The following is an 18,670-nucleotide window of genomic DNA, read 5'->3' as shown; positions in this document are numbered from 1 at the left end:
CATAATGGGAAATTATTAGATGTGATGTTGCAATGTGACACGGCGATCTCAATGTTGCACGACAAATTTCCTTGTCTAATTGATTTAGTGTTGCACTGTAGTGATTGTATTTGTTGTTAACTGCACTTTTTAATGGCAGGAACGTTGGAGAGTTTCTGCAGAGCAAGCAAAAGTGCAGACACTGCAGCGCTCCCTAGAGGAGGAAAAGAGAGTCATGACCCAGCAAATAACTATGGAGAGAGAGGAATTAGAACGGGCAAAGGTAAGAACTTATTTTTCAAATTATAATCTATGAGATAGCATTGTTTTGTTTAACATTATAAATGCTATCTCATAGGTCATAATTTGAAAAATTCCAGAAGCTATTTTGGACCTTTAGGACAAACTGTTTTGTTTTGATTTTTTTCTGTATTTTTATTGTCGCACTTCAGGCACCATAACGTTTTACTTTTTTTTACGTTGATGTAGCTGTATGGAAGCTTGATTTATTGGTCTACCATGACAGCACCATGAGAGAGGGGATCCGCCCACCAAGGACAGCAAACCTACAGGCTTAAAAGGGGCGGCACCTCTCTCTCGCCTCAGTTTAGTTTCCTGTCCTTGATGGGGGAACCTTAGACAGGCTTACCTGTTCAAGCTGTCCGGATACAACTGAGCGGCGCTCCTGCCTGGGGTCGGCAGCTCCAGCTTCGTGCGTCAGTAGAGAAGCTGCTGTGGAGCCGCTCCCCTGCTTAGGGTCAGCAGCTCCAGCTCTGCACATCAATGGGAGCACCTGTGGAGCTGCGCCCCTGCCTGGGGGCGGCAGCTCCAGCATCGATCGCGCGCTCTTTTGGAGGGGAGCGGCGCCCCTGCCTGGGGTTAGCCGCCCCAGCATTGCTCAGGATGGTGAGCAGGAGCGGCGCCCTGCATGGGGTTGTGGCTTCAGCGCAGCACGATACGGCGTTTTTCCAGGGTGGCCGCGCACTTCCGGACTCTGTATGTAGCTGGGGACGCGACATGATGACGCCGCTATGCGCTCTGGTGGTCACGTGACCGGACCAGGAAGTTCCAGTCTCGTGTATTCAAACGCCGAGGGAGCGCTGTAATTACCCCTACGGCCAGCAGGTGGTGCGCAGTCACACCTAAGATTGAAAGAAATGTATGAAAAAAAAAAAAAAGAAAAAAGTGGAACAGGTGCTGCTACATAAGCATCTATGCACCGTTGCTCCAGGCTTCCCAGCTAATTCTGTCTCTGTCAAAAAATGGAGTCAGAAAGTGAGCAGCAGCAGCAAATTCAGCAGCTGCCACCTTCACCATCTCAGCAGCCGCTTGGGGAGCCCCAGGAGACACGACGCCCTCGAGTTACTGGTAACACCCGGACCTCAGGAAAGCGAGGATCTGCGACCTGGTCCAGCCATCGTAGCTCCAGCAGGATGGACAAACCTGCAGCCTCCAGGGACGATCCCCCAGCTGAGAAAAGTCCTTCCTCCAAACCGGTACCAATCCTTTGAGCCGTCTGGGTAAGTAGATCTGCGAGAAAGTTCACGTAGTAATAGAGTGTTCCTTCTTCTTATCTATTCTTAATAGGGGAAGAAGTGTACCTCCAGATCCAAGCACAAGGAATGTGCATTATGTAAGGCTGTATTGGCGGACTCATATCCCAAAAGGCTATGCCAATCTTGTATTAACCAAAAATTGGCAGGTGAGACCCCTAGTTTCGCCTCATGATTAAAAACCCTAGTCAAACCAGAGATCAGCAAAGTCCTCTGTAAAAAAGTTGAGAAAGGATGATACAGATTGTGTGGTCTCCCCAGCCTCTGACATCTCCCTCTCGTCGGCCTATGAGGTGGACTCTGATGATTCATCTTCTTCATCCTAGAGCAGTGGTGCAGGACAACATTGTTTTCCGCTAAATGAAGTTGACGGTCTAGTTAAAGCGGTCCGTTCAACTATGGGCATTAAGGATACCAGGCCAGAAAAATCGGTCCAGGATGTTATGTTACGGGGGCTGGGACAGAGGAAAAGAAAGTGTTTTCTGGTTGATGATAAGCTTCAGGATCTGATACATAGGGAATGGGAAAGACCGGAGAGAAAGGGCTCTCTTCCCCTTTCTTTTAATAGGAAAATCCCCTTTGAGGATTCAGCCTCTTCCTCCTGGGAGAAAGCCCCAAAACTAGATGTAGCTATAACAAAGGCATCTAGAAAATCATCTCTCCCTTTTGATGATATGGGAGCTCTTAAGGACCCTTTGGACAGAAAAGCTGATACCTTTCTCAAAGAAACAATTGCTGGGGCTTTAAAGCCGGCAGTTGCTGCAACTTGTACGGCCAGGTCATTGATGATATGGCTGGAACAGCTTGAGTCCCATCTGAAGAATAAGACATCCAGAAAAGAGATATTGTCCAATGTCCCACTCATGCAGGGGGCAGCAGCTTTCCTAGCGGACGCCTCTGAGGACTCAGTTAGGTTGGCAGCAAGGTCGGCTGACATGTCCAACGCAGCCTGTAGAGGCTTAAGTGTTGGCCGGGAGACATCCAGGCCAGAACGAGACTGTGCTCTATACCATGTGAGGGGGAACATCTCTTTGCACTAGTTCTGGATGAAATCTTGGATAAAGCAAGCGACACGAAAATAGGATTCCCTAGCTTACCACCGATGCGAGTCCCAGTGGGTGGGGAGCCCATCTGGGGGATATAGTAGCCCAGGGGACCTGGTCAGATAACGAAAAGGGTCTCTCCTCCAACGCAAAAGAACTGCTGGTGGTAGACAAGGTGTAGCGTCGGCGTCTCTGCCAGGCAGAGACGCCGTACCCCTAACTGCCGCGGTCCTGCTCCGGCGTCTTCCGGCCTCCCTGCTGCTGCTGGTGCGCCCAGCTTCCCCGCCACTGTGCTTAGGGCGCGCACGCACGCACGCGCTCCCTCCCTCTTAAAGGGGCCGCGCGCGCCGTCCTAAAAAGTCCCCGGCCAATGGCCGGAGGACTTTCTCTATAAAAGGCACCTCCTCCAATATGGAGGTGCCCGTGCAAGGTTGTTGCTCTGTGATACTTACTTTGCTTCAGCCCTCAGGTCCTCTGCAAGTCAGTCCTGTCCGCCATTCTGACTTCTCTCCAGCCCGACCGTGTACATACAGCCCTGTCCGCCAGTCTGTCTATGGGCTCTGCCTGCCTGCTTACCTGGAAGCACCTGCCTGTTACCTGTTGTGCCCGCCAGCTTGCCTACCCGGAGCACCCGTCTGGCTATCAGCCGAATCAGCCTGTCTGTATACCCGGACCACCCGTCAGCCTGCCTGCCGTGCTCTTCCGCTGTATCGGTCAGTACCTGCCTTATGACCCATGGGAGTCACCTGCTCTCATACAAGGTCGGTCCCAGAGTGGCACCTGGTCCCTGTGCTCGGTCTCTCCCTGGTTCACGGAGTTGACTGAGCCGCCGTGCAACCCTGGTCAGGCCGAGTAGATACTTAGTCACACCCCTCTGGTCCCTCCTTGCACCGTAGCACAGAGGTTCCACCACCCAGATCCGTAACACAAGGTGGTTAATAATTTCTTAGTTTTCCTCCAAGGTCAGAATGTAAAGATCCTTTAGGATAATAGAGTTGTGGTGGCATACGTGAACCACCAGGGGAGTACATGGTCAAGATCTCTGATGAGAGTGACGGATCATCTCTTTCAGATCACGGAAAGTCATCTCCTTTCCTTGACGGCCCTCCATATAAGGGGAAAAGAAAATACAAGAGCAGACTACTTAAGCCGCTATACTCTGAGGCAGGGAGAATGGGAATTAAAACAAGACGTTTTCTCCCAAATAGTCCAAAGATGGGGGCCTCCGGTGTTAGACCTGTTTGCCACAAGACTAAATTGAAAGACAAGGCTCTTCTGTTCCCTAAATCCCAGAGAAAATCCCCTGGCAGTGAACACTCTCCGGATACCTTGGGATTTCAGCCTGGCCTATGCCTTTTCCCCGTTGGCTCTTCTTCCCATGGTCATAACAAAGATCAGGGAGGACAAGGCGAAGGTTCTGCTGGTCGCACCCTTTTGGCGCAGGAGACCCTGGTTCTCATGCCTGAGGAGCATGTCCATCTCCGATCCTTGGGTTCTGCTCCAGGTTCCGGATCTCCTCTTCCAGGGTCCAATAGTCCATCCTCAAGCATCTGGCCTCCACTTGACGGTATGGAACTTGAAAGGTCACTGCTAAGTCAGAAAGGGTTTTCTCAAGGTCTAGTAGCTACCTTAATGCGTAGCAGAAAACCTGTTACGACTCAAATTTATGCCAGAACTTGGAAGAAGTTTTTGTCCTTTTCTGGATCTAGAGTTGATGAGGGGGCGCCAATAGGAAAGGTTTTGGAGTTTTTATAAGAGGGTCTTGAACTAGGGTTATCCACCAGCACCCTAAAAGTTCAGGTTTCTGCAATAGGCAACCTATATAGCTGTGATCTGGCAGGCAACTATTGGGTTTCTCGGTTCATTAAGGCAGCGTTTAGATCTAGACCCATCGTTAGAAGCACCTTGGGATCTAAATTTGGTTCTTAAGGCCTTGACTAGCTCGCCTTTGAGCCAATAGAATCAGCAACCCTTAAATCCTTCTCCCTTAAAACAGCGCTGCTAATAGCTTTAACCTCGGCCAGGAGGATTAGTGACATTCAGGCCCTGTCTATGACCTTCCCATTTACTCAAATCCTGGATGATAGGCAGGATCAGGCCTAAAATCACTCTATCTCCCTAAGGTAGCTACTCTTTTCCACAGATTTCAGGAAGTCATCCTACCCTCCTTTTGTCCAAATCCTGGTAACTAGAAAGAAGCAGAGTTACATACATTAGACGTGAGAAGATGTGTGGTTGGGTACCTTTCGGTTACCAAAGACTTTAGAAAAGATAGCTCATTATTTATATCCTACCAGGGGGCTAGGAAAGGGTTTAAAGTCACAAAGTCCACCATAGCCAGATGGATTAGAGAGGCTATTTCTCTAGCTTATACATCTAGCGGTGAGGAAGCACCAGAAGTGTTGAAGGTTTACTCCACCCGGGCTGTGGCGACCTCCTGGGCGGAGAAGACAGGTGTCTCAATAGAAGACATATGTAAGTCTGCTACCTGGTCCTCTCCTTCTACATTGTATACAGTCATGGCCAAAAGTTTTGAGAATGACACCAAAATGATATTTTCACATGATCTGCTGGCCTCTGGTTTTTATTAGTGTTTGTCTGATGTTTATATCACATACAGAAATATAATTGCAATCATATTATGAGTACCAATAGGTTATATTGACAGTTAGAATGAGTTAATGCAGCAAGTCAATATTTGCAGTGTTGCCCCTTCTTCTTCAAGACCTCTGTAATTTTCCCTGGCATGCTCTCAATCAACTTTTGGACCAAATCCTGACTGATAGCAGTCCATTCTTGCATAATCAATGCTTGCATTTTGCCAGAATTTGTTGGTTTTTGTTTGTCCACCTGTCTCTTGATGATTGACCACAAGTTCTCAATGGGATTAAGATCTGGGGAGTTTCCAGGCCATGGACCCAAAATCTCTATGTTTTGTTCCATGAGCCATTTAGTTATCACCTTTGCTTTATGGCAAGGTGCTCCATCATGCTGGAAAAGGCATTGTTGGGCGCCAAACTGCTCTTGGACGGTTGGGAGAAGTTGCTCTTGGAGGACATTCTGGTACCATTCTTTATTCATGGCTGTGTTTTTAGGCAAGACTGTGAGTGAGCCGATTCCCTTGGCTGAGAAGCAACCCCACACATGAATGGTTTCAGGATGCTTTACAGTTGGCATGAGACAAGACTGGTGGTAGCGCTCACCTGTTCTTCTCCGAATAAGCTGTTTTCCAGATGTCCCAAACAATCGAAAAGGGGATTCATCAGAGAAAATGACTTTGCCCCAGTCCTCAGCAGTCCACTCCCTGTACCTTTTGCAGAATATCAGTCGGTCCCTGATGTTTTTTCTGGAGAGAAGTGGCTTCTTTGCTGCCCTCCTTGAAACCAGCCCTTGCTCAAAGAGTCTCCGCCTCACAGTGCGTGCAGAAGCACTCACACCAGCCTGCTGCCATTCCTGAGCAAGCTCGGCACTGCTGGTAGTCCAATCCCGCAGCTGAGTTTTAAGATACGGTCCTGGCGCTTGCTGGTCTTTCTTGGGCGCCCTGGAGCCTTTTTGACAACAATGGAAGCTCTCTCCTTGAAATTCTTGATGATGCGATAGATTGTTGACTGAGGTGCAATCTTTGTAGCTGCCATACTCTTCCCTGTTAGGCCATTTTTGTGCAGTGCAATGATGGCTGCACGTGTTTCTTTAGAGATAACCATGGTTAACTGAAGAGAAACAATGATACCAAGAACCAGCCTCCTTTTAAAGTGTCCAGTGATGTCATTCTTACTTAATCATGACTGATTGATCGCCAGCCCTGTCCTCATCCACACCCACACCTGTGTTAATGGATCAATCACTAAAACGATGTTAGCTGCTCCTTTTAAGGCAGGACTGCAATGATGTTGAAATGTGTTTTGGGGGTTAAAGTTCATTTTCTGGGCAAATATTGACTTTGCAAGTACAGTAATTGCTGTTAAGCTGATCACTCTTTGACATTCAGGAGTATATGCAAATTGCCATTACAAAAAATGAAGCAGTAAACTTTGGAAAAATTACTATTTGTCTCATTCTCAATACTTTTGGCCATGACTGTAGACACTATAGACTAGATATGGGTGTTTCCACTGATCTCACCTTTGGGAGAACGAGTGCTCCAGGCTGTGGTCCCTCCCTAGATTACCTCATCTCTGTAATTCTCTCGTGGTGCTGTCATGGTCGACCGATAAAGTCTTTAGTTACTTACCGGTAACGGGATTTTTCGGAGACCATGACAGCACCCTTATATTCCCTCCCTTCACGTGGTGGGAGCACTCCCTGTTTATTAATTATAATTTCACACTTAATGGGTGTTGTGCGGTATGATAAGTTGTTGTGATTGTTTGCTGTGTTTAGTAACCTGGCGGTCCTCTCAATGCACTGTAATCCAAACTGAGGTGAGAGAGAGGTGCCGCTCCTTTTAAGCCTGTAAGTTTTCTGTCCTTGGTGGGCGGATCCACTCTCTCGTGGTGCTGTCATGGTCTCCGAAAAATCCCGTTACCGGTAAGTAACTAAAGACTTTTTGTGGGTTTAGGTATATTTGTCAATGGAATGATTTTTCAGTTGGGCACACAAATCATCAAGATCCACTGCTGGCAGTTCCCTTTGCAATTGCCAACGAATGACATCCAAGATGCGCTCTAAGGGAGACAAGTCTGGAGACACTGCAAGTCATGGTAACACATTTAGGTCACGCAGGCTGCTCACAGTAGCACGAGCAACGTGCAGCTTGCTGTGTTCAAAAACTGATCGTGGAACATTTTGGCGAAATGGCAGTACAAATAACATTTACATTTATTATATATTTTTTTAAACAAGTTTTATCAATTTTTAAATTGATAGTATCCTGGATGACTTACATAGTGCAGTGTGATATCCCAGCCTGTCAATATTAGTAGGAATTTCACAGGGCTCTGGCTCGGTGACCGTGGACTACAGATGTGGCCTCTGGACCAGGGTCCTGCAAATCTTGTTGCTCAACTCTACCTTTGGTAGTAAGTCCATCCACACAGCAATAAATGAGAACATTATCTGCTATTAATCTCTCCATAGAGCCATAAATGACCTAATGGTCTTTGTGTTGACATTATTCTGCAGGAAATACCATTGAGCACATTAACCTTATGTTTATATGCATTCCATTGGTTGTAATAAAGGTGATTTACGCTCTGCATATTATACCCATGTTCTGTTTACATTCCTGCCTGACACATCTGTATACTTATATATCTACTGGCATATATACATTAGGAGTGTAGATGTCCACAACTGTCACACAGCGACGTTAAGAAGCAATTACTGTTTTATATGGTATAAGAAAAGTACCAATAAGCGTACAAGGTGGAATGTGGCCCTAATATAGGGGATCACATGGTTTTGGGTAATTTTGGAAGATGCTTATTTTTTTTATTCTATTATTGCTTTTAATGAGCATAGATCCATGAAAGTACCAAACTGCCCTTAAAGGGGTTGTCCACTTGACATTGGTTGCAGTGATCTTGTGGCATACCAATGTGCCCTGACAGATTAGAGAAGGCTGAAGCCGATCTCCCTGCAGGAAGATTTCATGAGCTGCATCTGGCCGGGAGGAAAATATCAAGTTTTATGATTTTGGAGCTACTAAGAAGGGGCTGTCCTGTAGTGGACAACCCCTTTCTTACCCTTAATTTGGGTGGCATTTTATACAAGTCAACCTCACTCCATACACTTATAATAATAATAATAATAATCTTTTTTTTTTATATAGCACCAACATATTCTGCAGCTCTTTACATACATTATCAATGCTGTCCCCATTGGGGCTCACAATCTAAATTCCCTATCAGTATGGTCTTTGGAGTGTGGGAGGAAAATCCACGCAAACCTGGGGAGAACATACAAACTCCTTGCAGATGTTGGTGGGATTTGAACCAGGACCCCAGCGCTGCAAGGCTGCAGTGCTAACCACTGAGCCACTGTGCTGCCATACACTTGTATTGAGCTGAGGCTGCACCCTGCCTAGTGACGCTGACGTCTAGTGGGCATAAAAGTGTATAGAGAGCGAGGTCGCACCCACTGGCCGGGAGTATGTATAACTCATACATACTCTCCAGTCTGAAACCGGCGAATCTCCACACTGTACAGTGCGTGCACTGGGGAATTGATAAGTCTGCAATCGCACAGAGTGACTGCATACTTATCGGTTTGGACCGGACTATCCCTTTAATGTATATGTGATGCCAGCCGAATAATGGTCAGATGTCGATCGTACATGTCCCATTTCGGACAGCCGATTGCATTGTTCTCCCTGTGATAGGCCGACTTGTCAGCCAGTGGCTTTCTCATTAAAAATACAGGAGCGCTCTGCCGAGTGAGTACTCCCGTGTATACATGTCAGTCGAAGCATCATTTGCCAGACCACCATCTAATGTGTCAGGCCTAACCTCTCTATACGCTCCGTATATCAGCCCCTAATACAGTGGATTCCAGGGACTTTGTATGAGAAAGGGAAACTGTTTTTCGTTTTTTAATGCACCATGATCATTTATACCATCTTTCATTATGCGCAATTGTTTTATATGTATTTACCTTGTTAATATCTCAGCTAAAAGCAAATGACAGAAGTTGAGTCATTAGTTCACACATAATGATTTGCTCACGTTGTTGCTTTCTAACAGAAAAGTTGCCATAGGTTATAACCTATGTCTTTTTTCTTGATTTCAATCCTGGACAGAGCGCTCTGCTGGGGGACCATAAGTCAGTCATGACTCAATGTGAAGAAGAACGGAAGAAACTTGCTGCCGAGTGGTCTGAATATCACACCCAGCAGAAATTGAGCAAGGAACGAGCAGAGAAAGATGTCAGCAGAGCAATAATGGTGGAATCCCAGAGAGAAAGTGCCATTATCAACCTGGCTAAGGTGTGAACATAGATCTGTACTCCCTTCTCTCTCTGACATTTTGGATCACCATCAACTTATATAGAGTCAAACTGAGAGCAGACCTAAAAGGAGATTTGCTATTTATTTAAAGCACCACTCCAACGTTTTTTTTTGTTATTGCAGTGCTGGAGTGGTGCTTCTAATTTAAGCTGCCCCTAGCCTTATTCTTACCCTCTGCTGTCTTCACTTTCTATCGCCGCTGCTCCTGTCTCCAGCAGTTTATGACCTGCCGGTTCCCTCCAGTGTTTGCTGGAGCAAGCCGGAGGTCATGTTTTGGTCTGTGGCTTCCTTAGACTTGCATTGAGCACTTGTGACCGTAATGTAACTTCTGAGTTCCATCTAGTCAGAAGCTGCGGTAACCAGGGCTGTGGAGCCGGTAAGCCAAACCTCCGACTCCAACTCCTCAATTTCCATGACACCGACTTCGACTCCACGACTCCGACTCCCTCATACATGGCTCATGTTTAAGTGATAAATTTACTGTAGCACAGATTCATCTCAGCTAAAAGTCCAGACCCTTAGATCAGGAATAGGACATTTCATAACTTTCCCAAATTCCTATGAAAAAATATTCCCCACAATCTGCATTGAACTACTGTACCCAATTTATTATATATTTTAGGAGTTGGAGTCGGTCCATTTATATTGACTCTGACTCCACCAAAATGGGCTCCGACTCCGACTCCACACCCCTGACGGTAACAAGATGGCTCAACGGTATCGGAGCAGCGCCAATAAAAGTTGAAGACAGCAGCAGGTAAGTATAAGAATACGGTCAGGGACCTTAGATTAGTAGCACCACTCCTTCACTGAAAAAAAACAAAACACTGGAGTGGTGCTTTACATGGGGAATATTATAGTTATTTGAATGAATTTTGTGCCACCCATCTTTTAAGAGTTCAGGGTCTTTTTCAAATGACTGATGTTATATGTCAGGTGTGCATAGATGTGCACAGAGGCACATAAAGGGGTTTTATGAGAAAGGAATAATGGGATCTTATTACTATCCTCTAGAAACAAGCACTACTGTTGTCCTTAGACTTTGTCTGGTATTGCACTTCTGCCCAATTAAAGTAAATGAAGACGAAGTTCATTACCAAATACAGTCTTCAGACAAGAGTGTGGCTGTTCCTGGGGAAAAGAATAGACCTTTTTTCTAATCTTATACAAGCTCTTCAAGTTCAGGACCTAAAGCTTATAACTGATGAAAAATTGCCATTTATGTGGAACTAGAAATAATATGTCAGAAACTGATCTCCAAGTAAAAATTTCAATACTACTTCTTTTAATATTAATGAAACTAAAACAATCCAGTATTAATGCCATGTAGTTTGGGTAAGGAGCTGTCGCTTTAAGTACTTTCGAGCTTACTAGCTGCTTTGAGGACAGTGCCCTCTGCTGTTTGGTTTCCTTATCTACCTTGTGTTTCTCTTCAGGAGCAGGCAGAGCTGAAGGTGCAGTTTAGTGATCTGTGGAACAAGGAGCAGCAGCTGACATTAGACAGGGAGGCTTTAGAAAAAGAGAGGCAGGAGCTAAGGCTTGAGAAGGAAAGGGTAAATTCCTCTGCCCTTCGTGTTCGACAGCGGGCTGCAGAAGTAGAGAGCGTGAGCAAGGTAATGTTCCTCCATAACCTGCACGGGCAGAATGTTCATGTTTCTAATATCTGTGTCAAAGCTGTAAATATCATATTTAACGGAAATTCCATTTACACAATCTTTCATGTATTTAAGACACACATGCTTTGTTTGTTGTCAGTTATCTGTCATATTTTTGTAATTTCGTGCCATTATTCCTCCTAAATGACTCCAGGAAGGAAAACGTGGCAAAAAAAACAACAAAACACGAATTTCCATTCTGTGAAGGTTTTGGATGCAGAATTGGTGTTGCCTCTGGCTCATCACTAAAGTCATATTTTTCTGGATTGAAGGGGTTGTTTACTACTCTGACATCTCCTTCTCGATTGCTATATTCCACGATCTAAAAAAATAACTAAAAATCTTATACTCTCCTTCAGTGCCGGCCGTTCCAGCAATGTTGTCTTCGGGGCTTGCTTGACTTTGATACGAGTCCTGCAGCCAATCAACAGCCGCTTCACTCGCATTTCCTTTTGATGGAACTAATAAACGAAAGAAGTGAAAGCTGGTGCTGCTCTCTCCCTTCCTCTAAAAGTCAGTTACTTCCAAAGGAAGTGAGAGTGAAGCGGCTGCTTACTGGCTGCAAGGCTCATGTGAGCCCTGGAGACCCGCGCTGGCATTGGAGTTGAGTATAAGCTATTATAATAAATTGACAAATGGGTGACCTCAAAGGGGGTGTAAACCTAAATCGTTCTCTCATTGTGCGATTACCTTGGACAGTGTTAAAACCGCTGCAGCAGCGTGATCTTGTAAATCAATATCACATGCCAAGATCATGCTCTGTTCTGACAGCACCTATGGGATTCAGGAGCCATGCCACAGCCAGCCTGCAGCAGAGAAGGCAGCTGGAGGCCACTGAAACTGTCAGCACTTATTGCACCATGAAAGAGCGTCTCAGGATTTGCTATTGTAGTTTATTAATTAACCAAAAAATAAGACTCAGCAAATACAGTAGCTGATTTTGGGTGAACGGGGGCACTGAAAGGAAAACAAATCATCTACAATCTGGGTGCAATAAAGATATCCTAGTTTTAAGTAGATCACTGACAAAGTGCCATGTGGCTTAAAATACTTGAAAGACAATGCACAATTGTGACAATCCTCAAACTTTTGTCATACTAGCTGTCCTCTCAACGTTATGAAGATGGGGAAAAAGCTTTAGCTGAAGCCAGAAAAGTGGAGTCTGGACACCAGGAAAGGCTGAGATCCATTCAAGGGCAACTGGAATATTTAAGACAACGGGAGGAACATCTTCACCAAGTAAGGAAATTCCATTGGAGAAATGGCTGCATTTCTTCAACTGGCTATATATGAATTAGAGAGAATAAAGCAGCATACAACTAGCGTTATCCACAGATGCTATGGAAAAGTGTCAACTGATAGAAAGGGCACTGAGTAGAAACTGGGTTTAGTCTATGGGTCTATGTCAGACATTAGTGTAGCTGGGAAGAGCTTTAACAACTTTTTCAGATTTATACATCAAATGTTTGGATATATATAGGTATATGTACCAAATGGCTCTTCAAACAAATCCATAAATCACCACCTCTACACTAGATTATAGTGCAGAAAAACAAAGAGATCCATTATTGTAATTAAAAATAAATTTTATTACATCAATAAATTAAAAACAAGACCACAACAGAACATAGAGTAAAAAAGCAGAGTGCCCAGTAAGGGGGACAGATTCCTGCACAACAATCCAGTATACCATAGGCTCCAAAAAATGACTATCTTAGTATAACAATATTACAGACCTCCTAGTGATAAATCTCTGTATGCCATTCATAAAATGCTATGTATAAGTAGCTAAATATAATTAGATGAGGGGCACAAGACCCTTTACCTAGATTAATTTAATGAAAGTCCCATGGGAAACATAGATGGACATTCATATAAAGGAGCTAAATACCTAATCCCTGTGGTATAGGGAAATAAACCATGATACAACGTACCTAAAGTGAGAGCAGGACTCTGTCCCTCCTTCACCCCGACGCGTGTTTCGCCCGCTTGCTTCTTCCGGGGGCGTGTCAGGGTGAGGGGAGGACGTCTTTTCATGTGTCTTACCGACCTATAGAAATACTTCTAATAATTGCAGGGAGGCACATTTACCAGACTTCAACGGCGCATGACGCATCCGCTCTTCCCCTGGAATAAACGTCAACTTCCTTCGGATGCGCTCACTGACCCGCATGCTGGAACGCATGCTGTCAGAACCGAGCACCCCCGGAAGTTAGCGGGGATAGAGAAAGACACGCATGCGCTCTGTCTGGCACAAGGTGACTCTAAATATTATTATGTGATGGACATAATGGTATCTGGAAAAAACAATTGACATTAACAATAGCAAACAGTGGACCTACGGAATACATACATATCTATAAAGCTGAGTGTTAACTCAATAAATATTAAGTTCTAATCAAATATATATATAATAAATAATAATAATGTAAAGAATAAGAAAAATGAAAATCAAATTCATATAATATATCATAATAAAAAATAATAAAGGATAAATTTGAATATATATAAATTAATTTATGTATCATATAAAAAGACAAACCCACCTACTCAAATATCAATCACTATTGATAAATAATAAATAATTAGTGTATAAAAGTGCTTAGGTGCGTATGAATACACATTAAGTGTCCCAAATGTAATTGATATATATCCTATTATAAAAAATACATAAAAAGTGCATAGTGCCTATTCATATAAAAATCTTATTAAAAGTCCCTTTTAACACAAATGGGAAAATTCTAGAAATAAATTCAAACAATGTGCAAAAGTGCATATAAATATAATATCAAAAAAAACAAAAGCAACAAAAAACCTAATTTATAACAAATAAATAATTAATATTGTCATACACATATTGCTTTATATAGAAAAGAAAAATCAAACAGGATCCAATGTTAAAAGTCAAGATATTCTCCATGTTCATCCCCAGTCATCCAAAAAATGTTTTTCTCTCCCAAAAGCAAGATAGGTGTTATTTAATTCTAGTTGAGCAAGGAGCTTTTTTACTCTATGTTCTATTGTTGTCTTGATTTTAATTTATTGATGTAATAAAATTTATTTTTAATTACAATAATGGATCTCTTTGTTTTTCTGCACTATAATCTAGTGTAGAGGTGGTCTTTTCAGATTTATGGATAATGAACATCTGCTGTATAATCTACTCTTGAGCATGTTGGGTCTTATAGTTTTGATACCCAAGTGCCGTAATGGGAGATTTATGTATCCTGTATTGGGTTTTCCATACAAGATAGAATAAAGAATATGGACACATCATGTTTTTTTATTGCAGCATAAGTTACATAAGTCACACTGGATCATTTTCATAAACATGTAGTAAAGGATTTATTGTGTTTTTATATCTGTAATCTCCCTGTGCTTGCTGTTTACAGGAACATATAAATCTGGCTCATCAGAGGAGGCAATTGGAACAGCTTAGACAGGGGCTGCCCACGGCACCTTCACTGCTTCCTAACAGAGACCCGGAGCCACAGCAGATACATCCACTGTCTACGTCACTTCTTCTAAATGGTGAGATTGCTTTCCCAGACACAGAAATTTTCTGGCAAATTCTTTATAATTTTGTAAGTTTCTTTTATATGTTATAGGCGCTGAAACATATTTCAAATTGTTCAGGGGAGATGGGCTTTAAAGGGTTGTCCGGTCCAAAATGATAAGTCTGCAGTCATATGCTATGTGTGTTATCACTCACATTCTCTTTGTCTATTGTGCTGGCTGCCATAAAGCAATGGGATGAATTTGCAGGAATGGGGACAAAGACTTTTACAGAACCAGAGCTAAACAGATTGTGAGAATGACATCAGCTGTTAATGTCTTTCTGTTCAAGTTTTAAGAAATTCATTTTTATGAGATGTTATAGGTGTTGTTTGGGGTAAGTTCTTTTTTTATGCTGGAAAAGCAACAGTTGTCCAAGGTCTGTGTCTGATATTATAGCTGTAATCCTGGACATATCACACAGACAAAACGGGTGTTGATTCTGATCAAAATGTAGAGTGTGTTTTTTTTGTCCTGGACAAACCCTTTAAAATAATAAATGGTGATGAATACATTTCCATTTCAGGTTTGCCCCATGCTGTACCCAGTACTACAGGTATCGGCTCAGGAGCACATCAAGAAAGAGTTCCTCAGAAGTCCGAGCTGAATGCTATGCTGGCAGTATATAAAGTACAAGCACAACAGGTATGAAATAACAGGACCTGCACATTAGTGAGTTGTGATACTGTGGCACCACCGCAGTTATTTCAACAGCTTAGAGCAAAATGTTCTGAAATGTATAATGAGAAGGTTTTGTGTGAAGGAGCTCTGGGGCCATGTAACCAGGGCTGTGAAGTCAGTAAACCAAACCTCCGATAGATTCATCTCAGCTAAAAGTCCTAGACCCTTAGATCAGGAATAGGACAGACATTTATAGGACATTTCAGAACTTTCCCAAACTCTTATGAAAAAATATTCCCCACAAACTGCATTGAATTACTGTACCCAATTTATTATATATTTTAGGAGCCCTGCATGTAACAAAATAAATGTTGCAATAAATAGGAAGTTAGAGTTCTGACTTATCAAATATCATATCCTTTTTGTTATCAAGCCCAATATGTAACACACTGGAGGATGGAAAGCCATGGAAAGAATTACAATACAGTGATGGAGGTGGCTCTCGTGTTATGTCACCTGACTGCTTCATCCATATATTAAGTACAGCTAGGAGCTTGTGTATACCTGCAAAGATGGGGGACACTAATTGTGCAACAATCACGTAATACATGCCATGAACATTGCCCTCAGCATGGTGCTGCAGAACGCTGGCCTTTGATCTGTGAACAGTTTTTATTTTATATGGGTTCAGAGATCTTCCAGAGTTGGCATTTGAACATTGGATTCTGAACATATATAACAATTGTGCATTACAATCGAAAACTTTTAAGATGCCTAATACACTTTAGATAGTTGTCGTCCAAAAGCTAGTGTGGCCAGCAGCTATTTATTCTGGCTTCCCCATGCACATGAATGCGCGGCTCAGCCAAGCTATTAGTGTCATGACTGTCTGCTGTTCATTACCTAAAAAGGGACAGGTTAATACATAATTTCCATAACTCTCTGGCTTCTTCGTTTTATTTTTTCCTGGAACAGGACTGGGACTACATAGAAAACGAGAAACTCTATTTGGAAGCTTTGAAGAAGTCGTCTTCTTACCCATTGAGTGTATGAATGCAATGACACTGCGCACAGGACACCACAGAAGTTACCGATGAACTGTTGTCACTGATCTAATATTTTATATGACTTTTATACTAACAAATACAACGTACTATTATTGTTATATTATTATACATTGTGTCTGCTACTGTTACTTTCCTTGGATATACATTCTAGGTCAGGTTCACATGTATGGAGCAGACTTAGTAGCTGAGCCTGCACCACACCAGGCAAATGCCGCCTATGAAGCAATAGCCAAGGCTAGGTAAACATCGCATTTGTGCCCACTGTCGGGCACATACACTTAGATGATATGCGCCTGACAATGGCCACAGTCAAGACTGGTACTGAGGCATACACTAGTCTGTTATCTTCTGCGCAGGCGCCTGGTCTCCGAGAAGATGGCGGCCGGGTCAGGGAGTTCAACGCCCAGGCGCGAGATTACAGCACCGCAACTGCACCTCACAGGACACTGGGACGTGCAGGGGAGGGGTATACTATTATAATGAAGGGAGGAGGCAGGGATTCCTTACGGGCCCGGGGCCTGGAGCAATCATTACCATAAAGTTATAATATAAGATTTTACAACATCAAAACCATTAATTTGAGGCATACAGGTAGGACTATATTAACATTTCTATCACCTGTATGCCCATATTAAGAGGTTATATACATCCCAGGGGGTGACATATTCCCTTTTAAGCCAGAAAATGACTCAAATGCATTCACCAACTTAGGAGGGAAGTCAGGGAAAGACCAGATATAGTAAGATATCATCTGCATATCAAGGAGATTTTTTTCTGTTAATCCTTGGATTAAACCCTTGATGTTCTGAACAATGGGTCAGTGGCCACTGCGAACAACAGAGGAGACAAGGGGCAGCCATGTCTAGTCCCTCTTTGCAAAGGAAAAGGTTGTAACACTTCCAAGTTAGTTTGAACTCTTAGGCTGAGTTCACACGATGCGTTTTTCATGCGTTTCCGTGGCGTTTTTGTAGTTGTGGAAACGCATGAAAAACGCATGGTAGAAGGGCAGCAATGTTCCCCAATTGAAATCCGCATGTGCTGTGCCCATGTTGCGGATTTTTCCGCAGCGTAAACGCTGCGGCCAAAAATCCGCAGCATGTCAATTAATTTTGCGGAAACGCTGCTCTTTTGCCGCCATTGACTTGCATTAGACCGCATGGAATCCGCATCACTGTATATGTTGATGCGCTTTTCATGCGGTCTAATGTGCGGATGGTACCCGGGTGTGGATGAGAGGACTCTCATCCAGACCCAGGTACCATTAAAAAAAAAAGAATAAAATAAAAAATACATATATTCTCACCTTCTGACGGCCCGCGCAGCGCTCCTGCTTGATTCCCCGCACTTCGCGGTTAAATGAAGAAGGACCTTCGCTGACGTCAGAGTCATGTGACGGGTCACGTGACGCTGACGACGGAAGGTCCTAAAGTCTTCACTGCCGGCAGCCGGGACCGAGCGAAGCCGGACACCGGGGGCCATCAGAGGGTAAAGTATATATTTATTTTTTATTTTTTTTGACATTCACACACTATATAAATCCATGCCGGTTGCATGGATTTATATAGTGTGAAGTTGTCAAGCACTTTCCAAGTGATGCTAAAATCGCTTGGGAAGCGCTTGTCAACCCGCATGCGGAAATGAAAGTGAAGACCGCTTCATTTCCGCATGTCCCTGGCAGGAAACCGCATGTACAATCCGCATGCGTTTTTTCCTGCCAGAGAGATGCAGAAACGCTCAGGAAGAAATCGTGTGCACATACCCTTACTCTATTAGAGTCATATAATAGTTTAACCCACGTACAAAAATTGGGCCTAAACTTGATGTGCGACAATAATGAATGCAAATATTGGCATTCGACAGAGTCAAAGGCTTTACATAAATCCAGGGGCATAACAAAACTGGGAGAAGGATCATCATGGACAGCTGCTGTATTTTAGATTAACCGTTGAATGTTAATGTCTGTCGCTTTACCTGGAATTAATCCAGTTTGGTCAGGATGTATTAATGATGTCAAGCAAGAATTTTAGCAAAAAATTTAATATCGGTGTTAAGTAATGAAATAGGGCGATAAGAATCAGGAGACATGGGGTCCTTCCCTGGATTCAGTAAGACCACTACTAGCGCCTCCCTCATTAGAGTCAGGAAGCTCCCCTCGCTTAAAAATTGTCAATGTTTAACCAAATCACAATTATTCTTCTACCAATCCCCTACTAAACCCTTGGTTCCAGGAGTTTTCCCAGAAGTTAGCGCATCT

The 18,670-nt window shown here is 43.5% G+C and overlaps 1 protein-coding gene across 4 annotated transcripts in view; it reads left to right on the top strand.

Annotated features, from left to right (window-relative positions):
- The window catches only part of FBF1 (Fas binding factor 1), a 70,883-nt gene extending 54,406 nt beyond the window's left edge, over positions 1-16,477 (top strand). For all 4 annotated transcript variants that reach the window (XM_073683918.1, XM_073683917.1, XM_073683916.1 and 1 more), the window contains 7 exons: positions 140-262; positions 9,312-9,497; positions 10,955-11,131; positions 12,275-12,412; positions 14,566-14,704; positions 15,255-15,373; positions 16,325-16,477. In XM_073683918.1, coding sequence (XP_073540019.1) covers positions 140-262; positions 9,312-9,497; positions 10,955-11,131; positions 12,275-12,412; positions 14,566-14,704; positions 15,255-15,373; positions 16,325-16,402 — 960 coding nt within the window. In that variant the 3' untranslated portion in view covers positions 16,403-16,477. The remainder of the gene's footprint in view (positions 1-139; positions 263-9,311; positions 9,498-10,954; positions 11,132-12,274; positions 12,413-14,565; positions 14,705-15,254; positions 15,374-16,324) is intronic.
- The last annotated feature ends 2,193 nt before the right edge of the window (positions 16,478-18,670 follow it).

Source organism: Phyllobates terribilis, unplaced genomic scaffold, assembly GCF_046119375.1.
Source record: "Phyllobates terribilis strain yellow unplaced genomic scaffold, ASM4611937v1 Scaffold_5__5_contigs__length_657084704, whole genome shotgun sequence".
Taxonomy (NCBI): Eukaryota; Metazoa; Chordata; class Amphibia; order Anura; family Dendrobatidae; genus Phyllobates; species Phyllobates terribilis.
The sequence above is the reverse complement of the archived record's forward strand: the minus strand, read 5'-3'. Positions and strand labels throughout refer to the sequence as shown.